This window comes from Hemitrygon akajei, chromosome 22, assembly GCF_048418815.1.
Source record: "Hemitrygon akajei chromosome 22, sHemAka1.3, whole genome shotgun sequence".
In the NCBI taxonomy this organism is placed as follows: domain Eukaryota; kingdom Metazoa; phylum Chordata; class Chondrichthyes; order Myliobatiformes; family Dasyatidae; genus Hemitrygon; species Hemitrygon akajei.
The window spans coordinates 11,815,630-11,841,902 of NC_133145.1; the positions used below are offsets into that span (position 1 = coordinate 11,815,630).

At 46.0% G+C, this 26,273-nt stretch overlaps 1 protein-coding gene across 1 annotated transcript in view; it reads right to left on the bottom strand.

The window, feature by feature from the left end:
- The window catches only part of galk1 (galactokinase 1), a 46,497-nt gene extending 36,626 nt beyond the window's left edge, over positions 1–9,871 (bottom strand). The window contains exons 1-2 of the mRNA XM_073026697.1: positions 9,672–9,871; positions 7,214–7,403 (exon numbers count right to left, since the gene is read on the bottom strand). Of these exons, the coding sequence (XP_072882798.1) occupies positions 7,214–7,403; positions 9,672–9,839 (358 nt within the window). The 5' untranslated portion in view covers positions 9,840–9,871. The remainder of the gene's footprint in view (positions 1–7,213; positions 7,404–9,671) is intronic.
- Between the last annotated feature and the right edge of the window lie 16,402 nt (positions 9,872–26,273).

Sequence of the window (26,273 nt, forward strand, 5' to 3'; positions counted from 1 at the left end):
CTCTTGAAAAAACTTCTGCAGTAATTGTATTGGTAGTGTTTGGAATAAATATTGTAATCTAGGGAATATATTCATTTTTACAGCATTGACTCTACCTATTAATGTTATTGGTAACATCATCCATTTATCAAGATCCTCTTGAATTTTTTTCAATAATGGCAAATAATTTAATTTACATAAATTCTTTATATCATTATCAACTCTTATACCTAAATACTTTATACCATTTATCGGCCATCTAAATTGAGTTATTAATCGACATTGGCTATAATCTCCTTTAGTAAGGGACAGAATTTCACTTTTATCCCAATTTATTTTATACCCTGATATTTTCCCATATTCTTCCAATCTAGAAGATAATTTACGCAACGAATGCAATGGGTTAGTTAGATAAATCAGATCATCAGCAAATAAGTTAATCTTATATTCCTCCTGATTAACTCTGAAACCCATAATATCCGAGTCAGTTCTAGTTAATTCAGCTAATGGTTCTATCACCAACACAAATAAAGCAGGTGATAATGGACAACCTTGTCTAGTTGACCTTGTTAACTGAAATGTTGTTGAAATTTGGCCATTTGTCACCACTTTAGCTTTGGGGTTAGTATTTAAGGTTTTAATCCATTTTATAAAAGATACTCCTATTCCATATTTTTCTAATACCTTAAATAAAAAATCCCATTCCAATCTACCAAATGCTTTTACTGCATCCAAAGCAACTGCCACACTCATTTCTTCCCTCTTTTGTGCCAAATGAATTATGTTAAGTAACTGAGTTACATTATCTGCCAATTGTCTATTTTTAATAAGTCATTTGGTCCATGTGTATTAATTTTGGTATTTAGATAATCTATTAGATAAAATCTTTGCTATTATTTTATAGTCTGTGTTCAACAAAGAAATAGGTCTATATGATGTTGGCTTTAAAAGATCTGTTTTTTTGGCAATACTATTAAAATTGCTGGTGAAAAAGATTCTGGAAGTTTATGCGTTCTTTCCGCTTGGTGTATTAGCTCCATAAAAGGAGGAATTAATAAATCTTTAAACTTTCTGTAAAATTCAGGCGGAAAACCATCTTCCAGAGATTTATTACTCTGAAGTGATCCTAGAACTTCTTCGACCTCTTTTAATGTAAAAGGCACATCTAATCCCTTTGAATGTAAGGAACCCCACTGCGACTGACCATCACATCCAAGCTTCATCTTGACTGACAGAGGGGAACTACCCGAGAAATAGAATTCAGCAAAAGTTTTGATGTGTTAGGCCGCATCATGGAGGGATCTGAACACGAGAATTTTTTTCTTCTTTGAGCACAAGTAGCCAGAATGCCTGGCCTGGAACTGTAATAATAACTACACCAGGCAGCTGGTTCAGAGTGGAGGCATAGGTACATATAATGTTTCATAAGCAGTCAAGGCATCAGTAGCCCATGTTGGTGAACAAGACATTTGATAGGGTTCATTGGACTTAACACTCATAACGTGCTTTGACTTATTTTATCTGATCCAGGTCTTGGAAAGACCTTGATTGGCTTCACCTTCAAATTTTTCTTCTTCAAAATGATTTATTTCTAGCCTTCTGAAAGTTATTCTTGAATCTGGTTGTCACCTTTTCAGGCAGAGCATCACGGGGCTAAAGTCCCCTTCCCATTTTTTATTGATGCCTTAATGAACAAGATTTGATAAGCGATCTTGAAGTAAAGGAGCCATTAGGAGGTAGTGACCATAATATGATAAATTTTTATCTGCAATTTGAGAAGGATAAGGGCAGAACGGAGGTGTCAGTGTTGCAGTTGAACAAAGGAGACTATGGAGCCATGAGGGAGGAGCTGGCCAAAGTTAAATGGACAGATAGCCTAGCAGAAAAGACAGTGGAACAGCAATGGCAGGTATTCTTGGGAATAATGCACAAGGCGCAAAATCAGTTCATCCCCCGGAGAAGGACGGATTACAAAGGGGGGAAAGGGGCCACAGTGGTTGACAAAGGAAGTCAGAGATTGCATAACATTAAAAAAAAGTATGACAGAGCTAAGGTGAGTGGGAAGACAGATGATTGGGAAATTTTTAAGGAACAACAGAACTTAACTAAAAAGGCAACACGGGGAGAAAAAATGAGGTACGAACGCAAGCTAGCCAGGAATATAAAGGAGGCTAGCAAAAGCTTTTTTAGGTATGTGAAGAGAAAGAAGATAGTTAAGAACAATGTTGGGCCCTTGAAGAATGAATTGGGTGAAATTGTTATGGGAAACAGAGAAATGGCAGAAGAATTTAATAAGTACTTTAGATTTGTCTTCACTAGGGAAGACACAAGCAATCTCCCAGATGTATGGATGGGCCAAGGACATAGGGTAACAGAGGAAATGAAACAGATTGACATTAGGAAGGAAACGGTTATGAGTAGACTGATGGGACTGAAGGCTAACAAATCCCCAGGTCCAGATGGTCTGCATCCTAGGGTACTAAAGGAGGTGGCTCTGGAAATTGCGGATGCATTGGTAATGATTTTCCAATGTTCCTTAGATTCACGATCAGTTCCTGAGGATTGGAGAATGGCTAATGTTATCCCACTTTTTAAGAAAGGAGGAAGGGAGAAAACAGAGAATTATCATCCTGTCAGCCTAACATCAGTAGTGGGGAAGATGCTAGAGTCCATTATTAAAGATGAAATAGTGGCATATCTAGATAGCAGTGATAGGAATGGGCCAAGCCAGCATGGATTTACCAAGGGCAAATCATGCTTGACTAATCTATTGGAGTTTTTCAAGGATGTAACCAGGAAGTTAGACAAGGGAGATCCAGTGGATGTAGTGTACCTCGATTTTCAGAAGGCATTTGATAAGGTCCCAAATAGGAGATTGGTGGGTAAAATCAGATTGGGGGGGAAGATATTGACATGGATAGAAAACTGGTTGGCAGATAGAAAGCAAAGGGTAGCGGTGAATGGGTGTTTCTCAGAATGGCAGGTGGTGACTAGTGGGGTGCCACGGCTCGGTATTGGGACCACAGCTGTTTACGATTTACATCAACGATTTAGATGAAGGCATTGAGAATAACATCAGCAAGTTTGCTGATGATACTAAGCTGGGTGGCAGTGTGACATGTGATGAGGATGTTAGGAGAATTCAGGGTGACTTGGATAGGCTGGGTGAGTGGGCAGATACTTGGCAGATGACGTTTAATGTGAGTAAGTGTGAGGTTATCCACTTTGGGAGTAAGAACAGGAAGGCAGATTATTATCTGAACGGTGTAGTTAGGTAAGGGAGAAATACGAAGATATCTAGGAGTCCTTGTTCATCAGTCACTGAAGGTGAATGAGCAAGTGCAGCAGGCAGTGAAGAAGGCTAATAGAATGTTGGCCTTTATTACAAAGGGAATTGAGTACAAGAGCAAGGAAATCCTCTTACATTTGTACAAGGCCTTGGTGAGACCACACCTGGAGTATTGTGTACAGTTTTGGTCTCCAGGGTTAAGGAAGGACATCCTGGCTGTAGAGGAAGTGCAGCATAGATTCACAAGGTTAATTCCTGGGATGTCAGGACTGTCTTACACAGAGAGGTTAGAGAGACTGGGCTTGTACATGCTGGAATTAAGGAGATTGAGAGGGGATCTGATTGCAACATATAAGATTATTAAGGGATTGGACGAGATAGAGGCAGGAAATATGTTCCAGATGCTGGGAGAGTCCAGTACCAGAGGGCATGGTTTAAGAATAAGGGGTAGGTCATTTAGGACAGAGTTAAGGAAAAACTTCTTCTACCAGAGAGTTGTGGGGGTGTGGAATGCACTGCCTCAGAAGGCAGTGGAGGCCAATTCTCTGGATGCTTTCAAGAAGGAGCTAGATAGGTATCTTATGGATGGGGGAATCAAGGTATATGGGGACAAGGCAGGAACCGGGTATTGATAGTAGATGATCAGCCATGATCTCAGAATGGCGGTGCAGGCTCGAAGGGCCGAATGGTCTACTTCTGCACCTATTGTCTATAAATGTGATTGTGGGCAAGCACAGGGTTAGAAACCTACCAGCAGAATGGGTGACTATAGTACCAGAGGATTCAGATTAGAAGCAGAACAACAATGGACAGAGAATGATGAGGTGGAAGGGGTGGGGAATGTCCAATAACATCAAAGACATCTCTGGATGAGGTGAGAGAGTTACATAGCAGATATGGGAGAAATTAACCAGGACAGGATCAGAACTACAGACAATTTACGTTCAATGATCTCATCTGTTAGGAACACTAAGGCTGTCTACAAGAAGGGTCAGAGCTGTCTCTACTTCCTGAGGAGACTGAGGTCCTTTAACATCTGCCAGACGATGCTGAGGATGTTCTATGAGTCTGTGGTAGCCAGTGCTATCATGTTTGCTGTTGTGTGCTGGGGCAGCAGACACCAACAGAATCAACAAACTCATTCGTAAGGCCAGTGATGTTGTGGGGGTGGAACTGGACTCTCTGACGGTGGTGTCTGAAAAGATGATGCTGTCCAAGTTGCAAGCCGTCTTGGACAATGACTCCCATCCACTTCATAATGTACTGGTTAGGCATAGGAGTACATTCAGCCAGAGACTCATTCCACCGAGATGTAACACTGAGCGTCATAGGAAGTCATTCCTGCCTGTGGCCATCAAACTTTACAACTCCTCCCTCGGAGTGTCAGACACCCTGAGCCAATAGGCTGGTCCTGGACTTATTTCCACGGCATGATTTATTCATAGTTTTATATTGCTATATTTCTGCACTATTCTTGGTTGGTGCGGCTGTAACGAAACCCTATGCCTGTCTGTCATAGCAGCTGACTTACTGAGCACCCCTTCCACAATCATTCACATCGTAGCAACAGGCACCGCAGTAACTCAGCAAAACACCTCGGATGACACCTTTCAAACTCACCGCCACAACAAGCTAGGTCAAGAGCAACAAGAGCCCTTCATTACCACCTGGAAGTTGCCACCAAGGTACACACCATCCTAAACTTGGAAATATATCGCCATTCCTTTACTGTTGCTGGGTCAAAATTCTGGAACACTCTAACAATATTGTGGGTATACCCACACCTTAAAAGGGTCACACTGGTTACAGAAGGCAGATCACCATCTCCCTCTCAAGGGCAACAAGGGATAGGTAATTAAATGGTGCCTCAGTCTGCCCACACTGCTTTAATGGATCTCACACAACAAAAGGATGGGCGGAGTGAGAAAAGGATTCTTCTAGAAGCTGACGGATCAAATGGCCTCCTGCATTGCAGTAATTGTTGCTGTATGATCATGAACTTAGTTTAAGGGTGGTTATCGGCCAAGTTGCAATATATTTCAATTACCTTGAAGCTTGTTATGTATACACATATCCTTCCTGTAATCAACACTGTGATTAACAGATTAATTAGTCCTTCCTTTTACTTACATTTTATCAAGTGCAATTGACAGTTGAAGTTACTCAGAAAATACATGAAGTACTGAAAACCTTGAATCAGTGTGATCCAGCTGTGGCACAGTGCTGGCATCACACCCACACCGTAACTGCACTGAAACAGCTGGAAGCTGCAGCCACAACTGAGCACATCATGGAAAACAGCTTCCCCTCCATGAGCTCCGTCTGCACTTTTTGCTGCTGTGGTAAAGCAGCTAACTTAATCAAACCCCCACCCACCCTGGGTATTCTCTCTACTCCCCCTCCCACTGGGCAGAAGGAACAAAAGCCTGAGAGCACCTCCCACCAGGCTCAAGCACGACTGTTATAAATCTATTGAAAAGTCCCACAGTGGCTCGGCCTCACAATCTACCTCAGTACGGCTGGGCACCTTCCTGTCTGCCTGGAGCGCACTCTCTCTGTAACTTTTACTTTGAACTACCTCAATGTGCTGTTATAACGAAAGGTACAGATGGACTGTATGCAAGACAGGTTTTTCACTAATCTTGGGGCATGTAATAAACCAATTTAGATAAATACGATTAAAGCAAGTGCCTTTCTTGTACAAATAATATTCCAGCACAGAACTAAACCATCCAGTTTGACTAGTTAATACTGATATGGAAAGCAAACTGTTGGTAGAATACAGAACAAGCAGCATCTGTAGATACAGACAGTCACACAAAATATAAAGACATAGGAGTGGGTGGGGTGTTCGTAATTGGTGGAACTGGGTGAACTGCAGGTGTTTATTCTCCACAAGATCGTCTTTTAATCTTTCATCGACCACACCATACCTCACTTGATTCTCTTCTGCTCTGAGGCATCGATGTTATACTACCCAGTTATTCCCTGAACTATCGGGTTTTGAATCCATCCATTCCCCAAGTGAAATGATCAACTGCAGATGCTGGAAATCGGAAATAAAATACAGATGCAGCTCAGACAGCATCTACAGAGAAGCAGGAGAGAAGGAAGCAGAGAGTTTGGGCTGGAGTTTACAGGGTATGGCACCACCTTGGGAACTAGTTCCCGGATCAGGATAAACAATGTAGTAAGTACTCTCTGCCATTATATGAATTAGCTCGTTGGTAAGTTCAACACTGAGCCTGTAACCTTCTATGCTTAGTTCAAGGAAGTGATGATGAGGCCAACACCCTGTATTCTGTCTGGGTGGCCTCCAACCTGATGGCATGAACATCGATTTCTCAAACTTCTGGTAATTTCCCCCCCCCCCCCACTTCGCCTTTTCCTCCTCACTTTATCTCCTTCCCTACCCACCACCTCCCTCTGCTGCTCCTCCCCCCTTTTCTTTCTTCCATGGCCACCTGTCCTCTCCTACACTCCCCTTCTCTTTCACCAATCAACTTCCCAGCTCTTCACTTCATTCCTCCCCCTCTTGGTTTCACCTACCATCTCACGTTTCTCCTTTCCCTCCCCTCCTCCCACCTTTTAAATCTACTCATTTTTTCTCTCCAGTTCTGCCGAAGGGTTTCGTCTCGGAACGTCAGCTGTACTATTCTCGGTAGATACTGTCCGAGTTCCTGCAGCATTGTGTGTGATGCCTGATTCAACTGCTGGTAAGAACACTTCCCAAATACAGTCAGTGATTCTACACCACCACACACTCTTACATACTCACACCCCCTGGGTGACAAAAGTCCCGCAAAATTCCCCCCCCCCCCCACTAAATCTCTAAACCATTACCCTATTCTATATCCTCTAAGTTTGAAAGAATCAGTAGCACCACACCACACCACACAATAGAATATTTCACAATGAAATGTTTAGGCATGGGTGCTGCCTTACCCCTGTAATGTTGAATAACTCCCTTCACATAATTGGCCCACTTAGGTAACCCTGGGACCAAAGGGTTTCCCTCCGAGGGCACAGGGAATTCCAGTTGCTTTGGGTCATCTGCTTCCTTTGCCAAAGTACATAGCGAAATTATTCCATCTGTGCTTTGGCACCCAACCACCACAGTGACCATTGGGAGAGCCTGAGGGACAAACGGGTCATCACAGACTGTCTTCAAAACCCAGCACAGGTGGGCTTGTCTTCCTTTCCCCCGCTCCATTCAACAATCCCTCTGCCAGTCCAGAGCTCTGTTCTGCTCTCCTTCCATTCCACTGCCCTCTTCCTCCTCTATCTCCCAAGCCCGCCTTCCTCCCTACCATGCGCCTACCCCTTTCATTGTCACCTCCGTGATGTCTGCCTTTCCTTCCCCTTTCCCCACCCTCCATCAATCTCCTCCTCAAACCCTCTATCCCCACCCCTACACCACTTGAAATTGTACCCCTCATCTTCCTCAACATTTCCCCACCACTGATGCCCTCCTTTAAAATCCACTCACTTGATTCCCTCCCCCATACAAACCTTCTTGCATTGTATCCCCTAAGTCATTGCCCACTCCATCAACCCTCTCCCAAACCAGAAAAACACCCATCTTCCCCACCCTTCTCATCCTCATCCCTCCTCCACCTGCCATATTTTCCTACACCCCAACCATACACATCCCTACCCTCCCACCTGCCCAGCACTTCGTGAACATCCCCACCTCCCCTCCCCACACCCTCATCCCTCCCCTCTCGCTTCTAGCCCCTTCCTCTCCCCTGTCCACCATACCCCACCCTCACCTACCATCCCACCACCTCCCTTGTCCCATCCCTGCACCTTACACCCTCTCCATACTCACCCCCTCTTCTCTGCCTCGTCCCTTCCCACAGCCCCTCACTGCTTCCCTCCCCCCCACACCAAAACCCTTGCAGCCCACCACCTACTCCACCCTCCATTTCCCCGACAGTCCACCCCTCCCCATCATTCATATAACTCCTCCCCAGGTTTGTCCCTCCTTCACCCTCCTTCATCAAACTCTCACCTGCTTACCTACAACTCCACCCTCTATCCTATCACCACTCCTCTATCACCCCTTCGCCCCACCACTCTGCCCCGTCTCCCCTCCTCACACCCTCCCTCAACCTCCAAACTCTCCTCTTTCACGTCATTCCCAGCTCCCCATTCCACTACCCTCCCCATGCGCTCCCTCCCCACCCACATTTTCACCATCTCCCCACCAACCTTGCCTTACCCCCTCCTTCAACCCCTACCCCTTCGTCCCTCCTGTTCCCTTCCCACTCACTCCACTCCCCTCAACTCCTCTCCCCTCAACCTTGCCCCTTCAGCCTCAACCCAAACCGCTTCTCTCCCCCACCAATCTGCCAACTCCCTCCCCCACTCCTCGCTCCGTGCCAAATCCTGCTCCCCCTACCTGCCAACTCCCTCCTCCCCAGCCAACTCCCTGCACCCCACTCCCCTACACTCCCTCCACCCCACTCCCCTCCCCGCCAACTCCCTCCACCCCTCTCCCCTCCCCACCCTCCAACCCCCTCCCCTCCCACCAACCCCCTCCACCCCTCTCTGCCAACCGCCTCCACCCCTCCCCTCCCCAACCCCCTCCACCCCTCCCCGCCAACCGCCTTGACCCCTCCCCGCAACCCACTCCCCCTCTCTCCCCTCCCACCAACCCCCTCCACCCCTCTCCCCTCCCCGCCAACCGCCTCCGCCCCTCCCTAACCCCCTCCACCCCTCCCCGCAACCCCCTCCCCCTCCACCCCTCTCCCCTCCCCGCCAACCGCCTCCACCCCTCTCCCCTCCCACCAACCCCCTCCACCCCAACCGCCTCCACCCCGCTCCCCTCCACCCCTCCCCCTCCACCCCTCTCCCCTCCCCGCCAACCGCCTCCGCCCCTCCCCGCAACCCCCTCCCCCTCCACCCCTCTCCCCTCCCCGCCAACCGCCTCCACCCCTCTCCCCTCCCACCAACCCCCTCCACCCCGCTCCCCTCCACCCTCCCCGCCAACCGCCTCCACCCCGCTCCCCTCCCACCAACCCCCTCTACCCCTCCCCGCAACCCCCTCCCCCTCCACCCCTCCCCGCAACCCCCTCCCCCTCCACCCCTCTCCCCTCCCACCAACCCCCTCCACCCCTCCCCCTCTCTCCCCACCCCGCCAACCGCCTCCACCCCGCTCCCCTCCCCCCACCCCGCCAACCCCCTCCACTCCGCTCCCCTCCACCCCGCTCCCCTCCCTGCCAACCGCCTCCACCCCTCCCCGCCAACTCCCTCCACCCCGCCAACCCCCTCCACTCCGCTACCCTCCCTGCCAACCGCCTCCACCCCTCCCCGCCAACTCCCTCCGCTCCGCCCCGCCCCCGCCTCCCTCCAGTTGCCTGTGACCACTCTGTTCTCCATTTCCTTGACCCAGACCCACCATGGGTAACACGAACCCCTGGTTGTAATCGGTGTGCTCTCCAATTAGATTTACTCTTCCCGGAGCTGCCACGGCGATGCTGGGCTCGCAGTCGGGATAAAGGCGGCGGAAAGCCTGCACCGCTTCCTCCAGAACCGCTCGGGCCACACGCTCTCCAGGCTCCGCCATTGCGCTGCTAACGACCTGTCAATCAGAACCGGGCAGCCCCGCCCACTTCCGGCAATGCTCTCTTCCCATTGGCCAAGAGCGGGACGCTGCAAAGTGCTGCCCAATGGCATTTCGGCAAATTAGTGATACACTTCAATCTTTTGAACAAATAATGTTTTCTTTGCTTTTACAGTGGGAGACACTTCTGAATGTGGAATCTCCTTTGCTGGGACAAAGTCATTCACTGATCTAAAGACACAGAACACTGACTTCCAAAATTAATTTTGTCAGGGCTGACTCTGAATACACTAATGTCCAAATTGTTGTTAGATCAAACCCACATATGACATGTTTAATGGGCTACGTGACAAAATCAGTCTGGTACAAGGTTCACTGAACTCACTCACAATAGTACACGAGTGAATCTGCAGATGCTGGAAATAAATAAAAACACAAAATGCTGGCAGAACTCAGCAGGCCAGACAGCGTCTACTGGAGGAGGTAGTGTCGTCACTACCTCCTCCCATAGATGCTGTCTGGCCTGCTGAGTTCTTGCCAGCATTTTGTGTTTTCACTCACAATAGTGCAAGTAGCTTAGCCTGGTTTGATGTAGGGCAATTAACATAACCCCATCAGCATCTCAGACGATCGATCCTGAGCCCAACATAATGATGCAATCGCAAAGAAGGTATGCCCGCGGCCACATATCATTAGGAATCTGAGGAGATAAGGTATCTCGCCAAGTCACCAAATCTACAGAATGTGAAAATATATCAGTACCTCTGAAGACTTTATGAATTATGATCTAGGCCTCATATGGAGCCAGTGATCATTAATGGAGAATGTGTGGAGCAGGTTAAGACCTACAAGTATCTGGGAGTACAGTTAGACGAGAAGCTAGACTGGACTGCCAACACAGATGCCTTGTGCAGGAAGGCACAGAGTCGACTGTACTTCCTAAGAAGGTTGGCGTCATTCAATGTCTGTAGTGAGATGCTGAAGATGTTCTATAGGTCAGTTGTGGAGAGCGCCCTCTTCTTTGTGGTGGCGTGTTGGGGAGGAAGTATTAAGAAGAGGGACGCCTCACGTCTTAATAAGCTGGTAAGGAAGGCGGGCTCTGTCGTGGGCAAAGTACTGGAGAGTTTAACATCGGTAGCTGAGCGAAGGGCGCTGAGTAGGCTACGGTCAATTATGGATAACTCTGAACATCCTCTACATAGCACCATCCAGAGACAGAGAAGCAGTTTCAGCGACAGGTTACTATCGATGCAATGCTCCTCAGACAGGATGAAGAGGTCAATACTCCCCAATGCCATTAGGCTTTACAATTCAACCGCCAGGACTTAAGAACTTTTTAAAAGCTATTATTAATGCTTTTTGAGATAGTGATTTAGATGTATATCATATTTTTTACTGAGTTAAGTATTGTATGTAATTAGTTTTGCCACAACAAGTGTATGGGACATTGGAAAAAAGTTGAATTTCCCCATGGGGATGAATAAAGTATCTATCTATCTATCTATCTATCTAATTAATAACTTTTGTAAAATGTAATGTGACAAAATGGAATCTCTGTGACCCCAGAGTGCTTTGCTGGTTTGTTTTTATGTTTGGACAGGAAACTCGCAAGGGGCTGTGTGTTTTATGGCAGGGAGTGTTTTGATAGTGCAGAAAAACATATTACAGTTGGCCCTCCTTATCCGCAAGGGATTGGTTCCAGGACCCCTCGCGGATGCTCAAGTCCCTTATATAAAATGGCATAGTATTTGCATGTAACCTATGCACATCCTCCAGTATACTTTAAATCATCTCTAGATTACTTATAATACCTAATACAATGTAAATGCTATGTAAATAGTTATTATACTGTAATGCTTAGGGAATATTGACAAGAAAAAAACTGTACATGTTCCTCTCGCTCACAACACAAGCAGTGAACGAATGAGATGTGAGGTGAACAATGATCAAACAATGAGTAAAACTTGTAATACCTGTACAGTAGTTGTTACACTGTCTTGTTTAGAGAATAAAGACGCTTTGGAGGAGGCTCAATAATACTGAAGTCAGGAACTGTGGAGGTTGAGGGCTGAGGATCTTCAAGCGTTGAACGTTGAGACTTCAGAATTGCAGATGCTTTAGTTAGAAACGTTGTTATAGGAAGCTGTCTCTTCTTTTTCTTTGCATCATCAAAAAAATCTTGCAGTGGTTCCACGAATTTCAGCTTCTTTCTGCTTTATTGTGCGAATGCTGGATTCATTCTTACCGACCTTATGGCCCACTTTGGAAAGCCACTTTTCAAAAGATCTAATATTTCTACTTTCTCGGCGAGACATAGCACTTTATGCTCCCTCTTAACCTTTGAGGAATTGCTTTGACCACCAAATTGCTTTTTAGCAGCCATTTTTTCACAGGAACAAAGTAGCAAATGAACGAGATGCGAGGCGAACAATGCTCCAACAACAAGTGCTGGAAGAGAACTTTCTCCATTCGTGGTTGGTTGAATTTGCGCATGCAGAACTCGTGGATAAGGAGGGCCGACTGTACAGCTGTTGGCGGGGGGAGGGGGAAGTAACCTCAAAGACAAATGGGCTCACTAAAGACAAACGTGACTCATTCAAGAAAGATATACTTAAGAAAGGAGTGCAATTAAGGGATGGAATGACCTCAAGGACATGAAGCTGATGAATTTCTAGATTCTGTAATTGCATAGAAATGATCTGTTTTGAGCTGTAAGATTGAAGCTACCTACTGATGACAAAGTATAGAGGTAAACTTCCCTTACAAAGGATAAATGTGCATATAATTTGATCCACTCTGAGCTTGTTGTAATCTGTTGGTGATGAACTTCATATACCTGTCTGGACTGCTCCTGTGGCTCCTCCCACAGACCCCTGTATAAAGGTGATTGAGGCCTGATGCCCGGCCTCATTCCCCAGGATGTAGTGTTGTTCATTCTTCCAGTCAATAAAAGCCGATACCTCTCTTCTTACGTCTCAGAGTGAGTTATTGATGGTGCATCACTGTTACTGTATATTTAGAAGACCTAGCTAAATAATACATGACAGACAGTCCTTCCAGGTGAGGCGACACTTCACCTGTGAGTCGGCTGGTGTGGTATACTGTGTCCGGTGCTCCCAGTGTTGCCTTTTATATATTGGTGAGACCCGACGCATACTGGGAGACCGTTTCACTGAGCACCTACGCTCTGTCTGCCAGAGAAAGCAGGATCTCCCAGTGGCCACACATTTTAATTCCACGTCCCATTCCCATTCTGATATGTCCATCCATGGCCTCCTCTACTGTCAAGATGAAGCCACACTCAGGTTGGAGGAACAACACCTGATATTCTGTCTGAGTAGCCTCCAACCTGATGGCATGAACATTGATTTCTCTAACTTCCAGTAATGCCCCCCTCCCTTTCTTACCCACCCCTTATTTATCTATTTATTTATCTACCTATCTATTTATTTATTTCTCTCTCTCTCCCCCTTTTTTCCTTTCCTCTCTTTTTTTCCTCTCTCTGTCCCTCTCACAATCACTCTGCCTGTTCTCCATCTCCCTCTGGTGCTCCCCTCCCCCTTTCTTTCTCCCTAGGCTTCCCGTCCCATGATCCTTTCCCTTCTCCAGCTCTGTATCCCTTTTGCCAATCACCTTTCTAGCTCTCAGCTTCATCCCTCCCCCTCCGGTCTTCTCCTATCATTTTGGATCTCCCCCTCCCCCTCCCACTTTCAAATCTCTTACTATCTCTCCTTTCAGTTTGTCCTGACGAAGGGTCTCGGCCCGAACCGTCGACAGTGCTTCTCCCTATGGATGCTGTCTGGCCTGCTGCATTGTGTGTGTGTGTGTGCTGCATGACGGAATTTGAAGATTCCACAGAGGCTCGTGTGTTTACCTGCAACAGCAACACAGGGATTTCTGAGGACGGGGCTGCCGAGGGGAAACTCCTGGAAAAAACAATCACCTTACAGTCAGTTTCTTTTCAATCATTTGGCAGTCGGACTTCAGGTTCTGTCCTGATTTTGCCTCATACACTGCGATCAATGAGTGGATCAGCTTCTCGCATCGTGATTCCAAAGCATTTGTCATGACAACATAAATTCTGAGTAATAAAAGAGGTGAACAAATGAATTGATGTCTCAGTATCAATGACACCTTCCCGGGTCAACCTAGGGTCTGGGATGCGTGAAATTATACTGAGGTAATATGAGAAAGGAAATTAATCGAACTTCCAATTACGAAAAGGTGTCAGGTACACTGGGTGCCAAAACTAAATACTGAAACATTTTTAAACCCTTCAGGAAGCTGTAGTGAACACTGGTAAGGTGAGGGAATATTTACTTACATACTGACCATTACGCAGTTGGTGATTAGGACGGTCCCACATCTCTGTCTGTCCTAGGTCACACAGATGAGAGAATTTGCTCAGGATCAGGACATCTGGCTACATATGCCAGCGGATAATCCGAGGGAGCTGCTCCAGGCACTTAGTCATCAGAGAGTAACATTCTGATGCTGAGGAAAAGGGATGGATTATAATGTGCTTGCATCTGAACGTATACTCCACAATAACATTCTGGGGAAACAAATGCAGTATTGTGGATGTTAGTAGAGGGGACCTGACCTGGTAGGCACTCTAGCCAAATGTTACCAGATGAAAGGAGAACAACCCGACAGCACTTACACCCCATTTATGGATGGTGTTCCAAGGAGAGCTGTATACGGATTAATGTTAGATCAGAGATTGGAGTTACAGAGGAGACAAAATATGTTGGAATTTTGATTAATGTGGGATGCCATGCTTTAAACTGAATTATGATGAACAACTGTCAATATTTCTTTGTTTTAAAATCTTAAAGAAGCTTATTTCCTCAATTTTGTCATATTGTAACTGAATATTTTAATAATAGTTTAACACTTAGAGATTTACTAAAATGGTTTAAAGTGTCAATGGTTTGCATGTTTTAATTGCGTGAAGTGTGGCCGCTTGTGAGTTCTCTTGAGAGAGTGAGTGAGTGAGTGAGAGTGTGTTCAGAACAAGAAGGCAGCGGGAGAGCACCTAAGGATTTCCAGAGGGAAGACATTTTGAGTTCTCGGGGGAAGAGAGAGGCCAGATTGCACAGATGCGTGACGTCAGCCAGTTGAACACGAACAGTTTAAAAAGAAGGCAGCCATATCCAGCGGGCAGCGTTGGGAGAGGGCAGCAGAGTTAAAGGGCTTTGGCTCAACTGGCTTCGGCAGTAATGGGACGAGGCAAGGCAGTTGTTGATCGCAAAAAGGAAGTAGTATGTGTGTGAGGTCGGCTTTCTGTGGTCAGTGTCAGATGTGGGAGGTCCTGGAGTCTCCTGGCATCCCGGACAGCCACATCTGCACCCGGTGCATTGAGATGCAACTCCTAAGGGAATTGGAGATGCAGCTCGATGACCTTCGTCTGGTCAGGGAGAGTGAGGAGGTGATAGAGAGGAGTTACAGGCAGGTGGTCACTCTGGGGCCACGGGAGACAGAGAAAAGGAGAGGGAAGGGGAAGAGTCAGGTACTAGAGAGCACCCCTATGGCTGTACCCCTTGACAATAAGTACTCCTGTTTGAGTACTGTTGGGGGGTGGGGGACAGCCTACCTGGGGGAAGCGACAGTGGCCGTGCCTCTGGCACAGAGTCTGACCCTGTGGTTCAGAAGGAAAGGGAAAGGAAGAGGAAGGCAGTAGTGATAGGGGACTCTATAGTCAGGGGTTCAGACAGGCGATTCTGTAGACGCAGGAAAGAAACTCGGATGGTAGTTTGCCTCTCAGGTGCCAGGGTCCGGGATGTTTCTGATCCCGTCCAAGATATCCTGCAGTGGGAGGGAGAACAGACAGAGGTCGTGGTACATATTGGTACCAATGACATAGGTAGGAAAAGGGAAAAGGTCCTAAAAGAAGACTACAGGGAGTTAGGAAGGAAGTTGAAAAGCAGGACCTCAAAGGTAGTAATCTCAGGATTACTGCCTGTGCCATGTGACAGTGGGAATAGGAATAGAATGAGGTGGAGGATAAATGTGTGGCTGAGGGATTGGAGCAGGGGGCAGGGATTCAGATTTCTGGATCATTGGGACCTCTTTTGGGGCGAGTGTGACCTGTACAAAAAGGACAGGTTGCACTTGAATTCCAGGGGGACCAATATCCTGGCGGGCAGGTTTGATAGAGCTGTTGGGGAGGCTTTAAACTAGTCTGGCAGGGGGGTGGGAATCAGAATGTGAGTGCAGGGATTAAGGTAGAAGGACAAGGGCATGATGCTAAGAGTTCTGAGTTGATGAGGAAGGACAGGCAGGGGACAGAACATAATTGTAGCCAGTTAAAGGGGTTGAAACGTGACTATTTCAATGCTAGAAGTATTAGGAACAAGGAGAATGAACTTAGAGCATGGATTTGTACGTGGAACTACGATGTTGTGGCCATTACTGAAAATTGGTTGGAGGAAGGGCAGGATTGGATGATGCAGGTCCTGGGGTTCAGGTGTTTTAAAATGAATAGGATGGGAGGTAGAAAAGTGGGGGGAGTGGCATTGCTGGTCAGGGATAGTATCACGGCTATAGAAAGGGAGGACGATGCAGAAGGAGTGTCCACGGAGTCAGTCTGGGTGGAAGTCAGAAATAGGAAGGGATCAATCATTGTGCTGGGAGTAGTCTATAGGCCCCCAAATAGTCCTCGGGACACCGAGGAGCAGATAAGCAGGCAGATTTTAGAATGGTGCAGAAAATACAGGGTAGTAGTTATGGGTGATTTCAACTTCCCTCATATTGACTGGCACCTCCTGAGTGCAAGGGGGATAGATGGGGCTGAATTTGTCAGATGTGTTCAAGAAGGATTCCTGACACAGTATGTGGACCGGCCGATGAGAGGAGAGGCCATACTGGATCTAGTTCTGGGTAATGAACCTGGTCAGGTGACAGACCTCTTGGTGGGAGAGCATTTTGGTGAGAGTGACCACAACTCCCTTAGCTTCAGCATAGGTATGGAAAGGGATAAAATCAGATGAAATGGTAAAATGCTTAACTGGGTAAGGGCGAACTTTGAAGGGATGAGGCAGGAACTAGTGAGAGTAAATTGGAAACAGATGTTCAAAGGGGAAAACACAGAAGTAATGTGGGAGAAGTTTAGGGACCACTTGAGCTGGGTTCAGGATAGGTTTGCCCCACTGAGGCAAGGAAAAAATGGTAGGAAAAGGGAACCGTGGCTGACAAAACATGTGAGGCAACTCGTCAAGACGAAAAAGGAAGCATATGTTAAATATAAGAAGCAGGAAGTAGGAGGGGCTTATGAGAAATATAGGGTAGCCAGGAAGGAGCTAAAGAAAGGACTTAGGAGAGCTCGAAAGGGGCATGAGAAGGCCTTGGCATGTAGAATTAAGGAGAACCCCAAGGCGTTCTATGTGTATGTGAAGAATAGGAGGATGGTGAGAATGAAGGTGGGACCACTGAAGGATAAAGAGGGCAACATGTGCTTGGAGGTGGAGGAGGTTGGGGAGGTCCTAAATGAATACTTTGCTTCAGTATTCACAAGTGAAAAGGATCTTGATCAGGATGAGGTCGAAGTAGAGCGGGCCTGTGTGCTGGTCAATGTGGAGATTAAGGAAGAAGAAGTGCTGGATCTTCTTAGAAACATTAAGATTGATAAATCCCCAGGGCTGGATATGATACACCCCAGGTTGTTGTGGGAATTGAGAGAAGAGATCGCTGGAGCATTAGCTATGATCTTTGAATCCTCTTTGGCTGCAGGGGAAGTGCCAGAGGACTGGAGAATGGCAAATGTAGTTCCCTTGTTTAAAAAAGATAATAGGGAGAAACCTGGGAACTATAGACCAGGGAGTCTTACGTAGGTGGTTTGCAAACTACTGGAAAGGATTCTTAAGGGTAGGATCTACAAGCATTTGGAGAAGTACAGTCTACTCATGGATAGTCAACATGGCTTTGTGAAGGGAAGATCATGCCTCACGAGCCTGATTGAGTTTTTTGAAGAGGTAACAAAAGAAATTGTTGAGGATAGGGCAGTGGATGTTGTCTACATGGATTTTAGCAAAGCATTTGACAAGGTCCCTCATGAGAGACTCAAACAGAAAGTCATGAGGCATGGGATAAGTGGAACATTGGCTGTTTGGATAAAAAAATTGGCTTAAAGGAAGAAAGCAGAGGGTAGTTGTGGAAGGAAAGTATTCTGCCTGGAGGTCGGTGACTAGTGGAGTGCCGCAGGGATCTGTCCTAAGACCCCTGCTATTTGTGATTTTTATAAATGACCTGGATGTAGAGGCGGAAGGATGGGTGAGTAAGTTTGCGGATGACACGAAGATTGGAAGAGTTGTGGATGGAGCTGTAGGTGGTCAAAGGTTACAAGAGGATATAGACAGGCTGCAGAGCTGGGCAGAAAAATGGCAGATGGAATTCAATCCGGATAAGTGTGAGGTGATGCATTTTGGAAGGACAAACCAGAAGACTGAGTACAGGATTAATGGTCAGTTACTTAAGAGTGTGGATGAACAAAGGAACCTTGGGGTTCAAATCATACATCCCTCAAGGTCACTGCACAGGTTGATAGGGTAGTTAAGAAGGCCTATGGGATGCTAGGCTTCATTAACAGTGGGATTGAGCTCAAGAGTAGAGAGGTCATGTTGCAACTCTACAAATCTCTGGTGAGACTGCACTTAGAGTATTGTGTTCAATTCTGGTCACCTCATTATAGGAAGGATGTGGAAGCTATGGAGAGGGTGCAGAGGAGATTTACCAGGATGTTGCCTGGTTTGGAGAACAAGTCATATGAAGCAAGGTTAGCAGAGCTGGGACTTTTCTCTTTGGAGCGTAGAAGAATGAGAGGGGACTTGATAGAGGTCTACAAGATTATGAGAGACATAGATAGGGTGGATAGTCAGTACCTGTTTCCCAGGGCACCAATAGCAAACACCAGAGGGCATATGTACAAAATTAAGGGAGGGAAGTTTAGGGGAGACATCAGGGGTAAGTTTTTTACACAGAGGGTTGTGAGTGCCTGGAATGACTTGTCAGGGATGGTGGTGGAGGATAAAACATTAGGGGTATTTGAGAGCCTCTTGGACAGGCACATGGATGAAAGAAAAATGGAAGGTTATGGGGCAGTGTGCATTTAGTACTTTTTTTAAAGGAATTTATGGGCCGGCACAATACGGAGGGCTGAAGGGCCTGTACTGTGCTGTAGTGTTCTATGGTGTGTGTGTGTGTGTGTGTGTGTGTGTGTGTGTGTGTGTGTGTGTGTGTGTGTGTGTGTGTGTGTGTGTGTGTGTGTGTGTGTGTGTGTGTGTGAGAGAGTTAGTTAGAGAGATGTTCTGTGTTTGCTCAATTGATATTGGGAGGACGTTTGATTTAATCCTATGTTACTCAGAAATGAGTTTGCTTTTGTCTTTTAAAATGTGTGAACGTGTCTGGCCCACGCATGCAGCAGATCCTTGGTTCTTTGTAAAATATGTGAAAGCTTTTCATGGTGAAAATTAACTGTTTAAGTTTTGCAGTTACTTGCAAGGGTTCTGAAGGAAGTGAAGTACAAGGATTTTTTTTATTCTGCGCTATCTGTATGTTTTGGTTTGTGTTTCTTTATTCGTTTTCCATGTAATTGATTTTAGAGAGACCTGGATTCACACTGGCCATGTCCTTTCTCTGACAGATGTCACTGTCACTAACACCATCTTATGAATATGCAAACAGGACTGATGTCTCAAGCTGCTGGGTTTGGACGACTGTCCTGCACATGTAGAAATGGGTGTGCCCCTTTCACCCATGCCCTTCAATGAACTCTTACTTCAATTGGTCCAAGTCCTCAGCCCTCGATGTGTTTGCTTTCTGGTACGATGATGGGGCTCAGAAACGTTGACCCCTTTCCTCCTCTTTATCGGTACAGCCAGAATGTCACGGGGGGGGGGGGGGGGGCAGAGGGAAGAGATGGGGATAAAAATTTGCAAACAACTGTTTCAGAGGATGGTATATACCCCATATGACAATACTAACCCCAGGGAAGTGAACACTTGCCTGTGGAACAGGTAAAGCAGCAATGGAACTGATTAATATGGCAGCAATTTTGGAAAAGTTCGCAAGTGAAGCTGCATATGCTCTTGATCAAACCCACAAACAATATCTAAGTTGTTGGCAGAATTGGTGGTGGCCTGTGCTGTGGCATTGTGAAACCAAATGGCTTTAGATCTTGTCTTATCTGAGAAAGGAGGCACGTATCTGAGAAGCCCCCAAAAAGATTAAGAAAATGAGTGATCAGTTTCACAACTGTAACACCCCAGGTAGTGGATGGTGGCTGTTTGGGATTCCAGGTATATGGTGGGTGATTATTACAGTATAACCATTGGTGTCATAATAAAAACTGTTATTCACTTGTGATTTTTGTGTAATGTAGTAGGACTAAGAAGGAGAGGAGATTTACAGTCCGTACCATTGATCCAGACCAGGAAAAGCGGATTTTGCTTCACTAAAGCTCTGACGGTATCATTATATGAACATCTGAAATTACTTTGATTTCCTTAATAATGTGTTTTAAAGATTATGGTGTTGTCATGAAATGACAAAAAGGAGGAAATGTACAAATATTCCTGTAACCCTGAAATCTATATGAATTTATAATGTTTGTAAAATGTAATGTGACAAAATGGAATCCTTGTGATCCTAGAGTGCTTTGCTGGTTCATTTTTGAGTTTGGATGGGAAGCTTGCAAGGGAGTATGTGTCTTATGGCAGGGAGTACAAAAAAGCTGGATGAACTCAGCAGGTTGGGTCTCGACCCGAAACGTTGACTGCTTCTTTCAACGGATGCTGCCCGACCTGCTGAGTTCATCCAGCTTGTTTGTACGTCTTGATTTGACCACAGCATCTGCAGTGTACTTTGTGTTTACTTATGGCAGGGAATGTCTTGACCAGAGAAAAACAGGACGCAACTGTTGGGATGGGCTGGGGGAGAAGCCTCAAAGACAAATGGGCTCATTAAAGACTCAGCTCAGAAGGGAAGGAGGGAAAAGAGGAAAGCAGTAGTGATAGGGGATTTGATAGTTAGGGGGACAGATAAGAGGTTCTGTGGGAGAGATCGAGAATCCCGGATGGCCTGTTGCCTCTCTGGTGCCAGGGTCCGCGATATCTCGGATTGAGTTCTCGGTATTCTCAGGAGGGAGGGTGAGCAGCCAGATGTCATGGTCCATGTAGGGACCAATGACGTGGGTAGGAAGAAGGAGGAGATCCTGCAAAGAGAGTTTAGGGAGTTAGGTGTAAGTTGAAGGACAGGACCTCCAGGGTTGCAATCTCAGGATTGCTACCAGTGCCACATGCTAGTGAGGCTAGAAATAGGAAGATAATGCAGCTAAATACGTGGCTAAGGAGTTGGTGCAGGAGGGAGGGCTTCATGTTTCTGGACAATTGGGCTTGGTTCCAGGGAAGGTGGGACCTGTTCTGATGGGACGGTTTGCACCTGAACTGGAAGGGGACTAACATCCTTGCAGGAAGGTTTACTAGTGTTGCTCCAGGGGTTTAAACAAGATTTGCAGGGGGAGGGGAACCAGAGTGTTAGAGCAGATAGTGAGGTGGAGGAGGATAAAGGTCATGCGAGGACTGCTTGTGAGGACAGAAATCAAAGGTTTGTATGTGATAGACATGTTCTCAGGTGCCAAACTGAAGAGACTGGGGAAGAGGCGTCTGGCTCTCAAACAGAGAAAGTTAGGAGACAGCGTATAAGGGAGGATAGGCAAGTGATAGAGAAGGACACGTTCAGAGCGAAGGTTTCAGATGTATCTATTTTAATGCAAGGAGTGTTGTGAACAAAGCGGATGAGCTTAGAGCGTGGATCAGTACTTGGAGATATGAATGGCTCAGGGACAGGAATGGTTATTTCAAGTGCCAGGTTTTAGGTGTTTCAGAAAGGACGGGGAGGGAGGCAAAAGAGGTGGGGGTGTGGCACTGTTGATCAGAGATAGTGTCACAGCTGCAGAAAAGGTGGACACCATGGAGGGATTGTCTACGGAGTCTCTTGGGTGGACATTAGGAACAGGAAGGGGTCAATAACTTTACAGGGTGTCTTTTTATAGGCTGCCTAATAGTAACAGGGACATCGAGGAGCAGCTAGGGAAACAGATCCTGGAAAGGTGTAATAGTAACAGAGTTGTCTTGATGGGAGATTTTAATTTCCCAAGTATTGATTGACATCTCTCCAGAGCAAGGGATTTGGGTGGGGTGGAGTTTGTTAGGTGAGTTCAGGAAGGTTACTTAACACAATATGTAGATAAGCCTACAAGAGGAGAGGCTGTACTTGATTTGGTATTGGGAAATGAACCTGGTCAGGTGTCAGATCTCTCAGTGGGAGAGCATTTTGGAGATAGTGATCATAATTCTATCTCCTTTACAAGAGTGTTGGAGAGAGATAGGAACAGACAAGTTAGAAAAGCATTTAATTGGAGTAAGGGGAATTATGAAGCTATCAGGCAGGAAATTGGAAGCTTAAATTGGAAACAGATGTTCTCAGGGAAAAGTACAGAAGAAATGTGGCAAATGTTCAGGAAATATTTGTGTGGAGTTCTGCATAGGTACATTCCAATGAGACAGGGAAGTTATGGTAGGGTACAGGAACTGTGGTGTACAAAGGCTGTAAAAAAATCTGGTCAAGAAGAAAAGAAAAGCTTACAAAAGGTTCAGAGAGCTAGGTAATGTTAGAGACCTGGAAGACTATAAGGCTAACAGGAAGGAGCTTAAGAAGGAAATTAGGAGAGCCAGAAGGGGCCATGAGAAGGCCTTGGCAGGCAGGATTAAGGAAAACCCCAAGGCATTCTACAAGTATGTGAAGAGCAAGAGGATAAGACGTGAAGGAATAGGACCTATCAAGTGTGATAGTGGGTAAGTGTGTATGGAACCGGAGGAAATAGCAGAGGTACTTGATGAATACTTTGGCATTCACTATGGAAAAGGCTCTTGGTGAAAATAGTGATGACTTGCAGCAGTCTGAAAAGCTTGAGCATGTAGATATTAAGAAAGAGGATAAGTTGCCGGGCCCAGAAGGGATAGCCCCAGGCTATTGTGGGAGGCGAGGGAGGAGATTGCTGAGCCTCTGGCCATGATCTTTGCATCATCAATAGGGGCGGGAGAGGTTCTAGAGGATTGGAGGGTTGCAAATGTTGTTCCTTTATTCAAGAAAGGGAGTAGAGATAGACCAGGAAATTATTCACCCCCTTCAAGTCAGTGTTTAGTAGATGCACCTTTGGCAGCAATTACAGCCTTAGGTTGGTGTGGATAGGTCTCTATCAGCTTTACACATCTGGATACTGCTATTTTTCTCCATTCTTCTTTATAAATCTGCTCAAGCTCTGTCAGATTGTGTGGGGGTTGTGAATGAACAGTTCTTTTCAAGTCCAACCACAGATTCTCAATTGGATTGAGGTCAGGACTCAGCCCTGGCCACTCCAGGATATTAACCTTGTCATTTTCAAGCCATTTCTGTGTGGCTTTGGTTCTATGCTTGGGGTCATTGTCTTTCTGGAAAACAAATCACCTCCCAAGTTGCAGTTCTCTTGCAGACTGCATCAGGTTTTCCTCCAGGATTTCCCTGTATTTTGCTGCATTTATTTTACCCTCTACACAAGCCTTCCAGGGCCTGCTGCAGTGAAGCACCCCCACAGTGTGATGCAGCCACCACCATGCTTCACAGTAGGGATGGTGTTTTTGATGATGCATGGTGTCTGCCCTTACACCAAACATAGTGTTTAGTCTGATGGCTAAAAAGCTCAATTTTAGTTTCATCAGAGCATAGAAACCTCTTCCAGCTGACTCCCACATGCCTCTGGCAAACTCTAGCTGAGATTTCATCTGAGTTTTTTTCAACAGTGGCTTTCTCTTTGCCACTCTCCCATAAATCTGTGACTGGTGATGCACCCGATAATATGTGCATTATCTCACATCTCAACCACGGAAGCTTGAAACTCCTCCAGAGTTGGCTTGGGTCTCCCTCACTAGTCCCCTTCTTGCATGGTCACTCAGTTTCTGTGCAGTTTACAGCTGTGCTGTATACTTTCTATTTCTTGATGATTAACATAACTGTACTCCGAGGGATATTCAGTGACTTGAAAATTTTCTTGTATCCATCTCCCTACTTGTGCTTTTCAATAACCTTTTCGTGGCATGTTCTTTTGTCTTCATGGTGTAGTTTCTGCCTGGATACTGACTCACCAGCAGTTGAACCTTCCAGGCACAGGGGTGTTTTTACTACAATCAATTGAAACATCTTGACTGCACACAGTGATCTCCATTTAACTAATTATTTGACTTCTAAAAACCAATTGGCTACACCAGTGATGATTTGGTGCGTCATATTAAAGGAGGTGAATACTTATGCAAACAATTATTTTGTTTTATATTTGTAATTAATTTAGATCACTTTGTGGAGACCTGTTTCACTTTGACATGAAATAGTCTTTTTCTGTTCATCAGTGTCAAAAAAAGCCAAATTAAATCCACTGTGATTCAATGTTGTGAAACAATAAAACATGAAAACCTCCAAGGGGGTGGTGGATACTTTTTATATGCACTGCATAGATCCTCTAATGTCTACCTTTTATGTCGTTACTGTTCCTGTTTCCATTTCAGTCTGATTCAAATCATCATCCCATTTACAATTGAATTTCTTCCCCCCCATTCATCGTGCCACAAAGATTCCTTTTATTAAACTAATCTTAGAGGCACACCACTTTTGAGTGTATGTTGGACTTTAACATAATTCTATTCTGTTACATTTATAACCTTTTCCCACTTTCACCAAAAGGTCATCAATTTGAAAGGCTGACACTATTTTCCTGCATCTAATCTGGAGTATATCAAGCAAGCAGGTGGTTTCCAGCTTCTTTCTCCATCCTATATTCTTTGAGAACAGCCTGATGCCACAGCAAATTATTATCTCCACCTTCTTTCATGGGCCTCAGCTATGCTTTTCTTTCATTGGCTTTCCTTTACATGTGCCAAGCCTTCCCTGACAATACTCCCCAACTCCTTCCGCACTACATTGATGCTGCTTCATGCTGAGCTCGTCAATTTCATCAACTTTGCCTCAAACTTCCACCCTGCCTTTCCTAACGAAGGGTCTCGGCCTGAAACGTCGACAGTGCTTCTCCTTATAGATGCTGCCTGGCCTGCTGTGTTCCATCAGCATTTTGTGTATGTTGTTTGAATTTCCAACATCTGCAGATTTCCTCATGTTTGCTCTTTAAATTCACTTGGTCCTTTTCTGATACCTCTCTTCCCTTTCTCCATCACTGGAGAGAAACTGCCTACTGATGTATTTTATCAACACTCTGGTTCTCACAGCTATCCCGACTTTACCTCTTGCCACCCTGCCTCCTGTAAAAATGCCAGTTCCTTTGTCTCCGCCCTATCTGCTCTCAGAATGAGGTTTTCCTTCCCAGATCATCAGAGATATCTTCCTCAAAGAACAGGGTTTCCCTTCCTCCACCATTGATACCCTTACATACAACTCCTCCACTTCCTGGGCTCACCCCAGCTTCCCGCCACCTTACTAGGGACAGAGTTCCTATTGTCCTCACCTACAACCCCATGAGCCTCCACATTCAGTACATCGTTCTCCACAACTTCCACCATCTTCAACAGGATCCTACCTTCCTCATACTATCTGCCTTGGAGGGATCAATCCCTCTAGGATTCCCTTCTTCATTAATTTCCTCCTGGGAAGTGGCAGAAGTACCACACCTGCCCACTCACCTCCATCGGGGGTCCCAAAACTGACTTCAAGATGAAGCAACACTTCACATGTGAATCTGTTGGAATCGTTTACTGTATTTGCTGCTCCCAGTGCAGCCTCGTCTACATTGGTGAGACCAACGTAGACTGGGTAACTCCACTCCATCTGCAAAAGGCGGAATTTCCTGGTGGCCAACCATTTCAATTTTATTCTCATTCCCACTCTGACATGCTCTCCCTTCTGCCATGATGAGGCCACTCTCAGCCTGGAGAAGTGAAACCTCATTCTGTCTAGGAAGCCTCTACCCTGACGGCATGAACATTGATTTTTACAACTTCTGGTAAAATTTCCCACTCTTCCTCTCTCTTCTTCATTTCTCCACTCTGGCCTTTATCTCTCCTCACTTGCCTATCATCTCACTCCCAACCTGCTGTGCCCTCTTCCCTTTCTCCCATGGTTCACTCTCCTCTCCTTCTCCAGCCCTTTACCTTTTCCACTGATCATCTCACAGCTTCTTACTTCGTCACCCTCCCCCCCACACCTGGCTTGACCTATCAGCTTCCAGCTTGTACTCCTCCCTCCCCCAGACACCTGGCTTGACCTATCAGCTTCCAGCTTGTACTCCTCCCTCCCCCAGACTCCTGGCTTGACCTATCAGCTTCCAGCTTGTACTCCTCCCTCCCCCAGACACCTGGCTTGACCTATCAGCTTCCAGCTTGTACTACTCCCTCCCCAGAC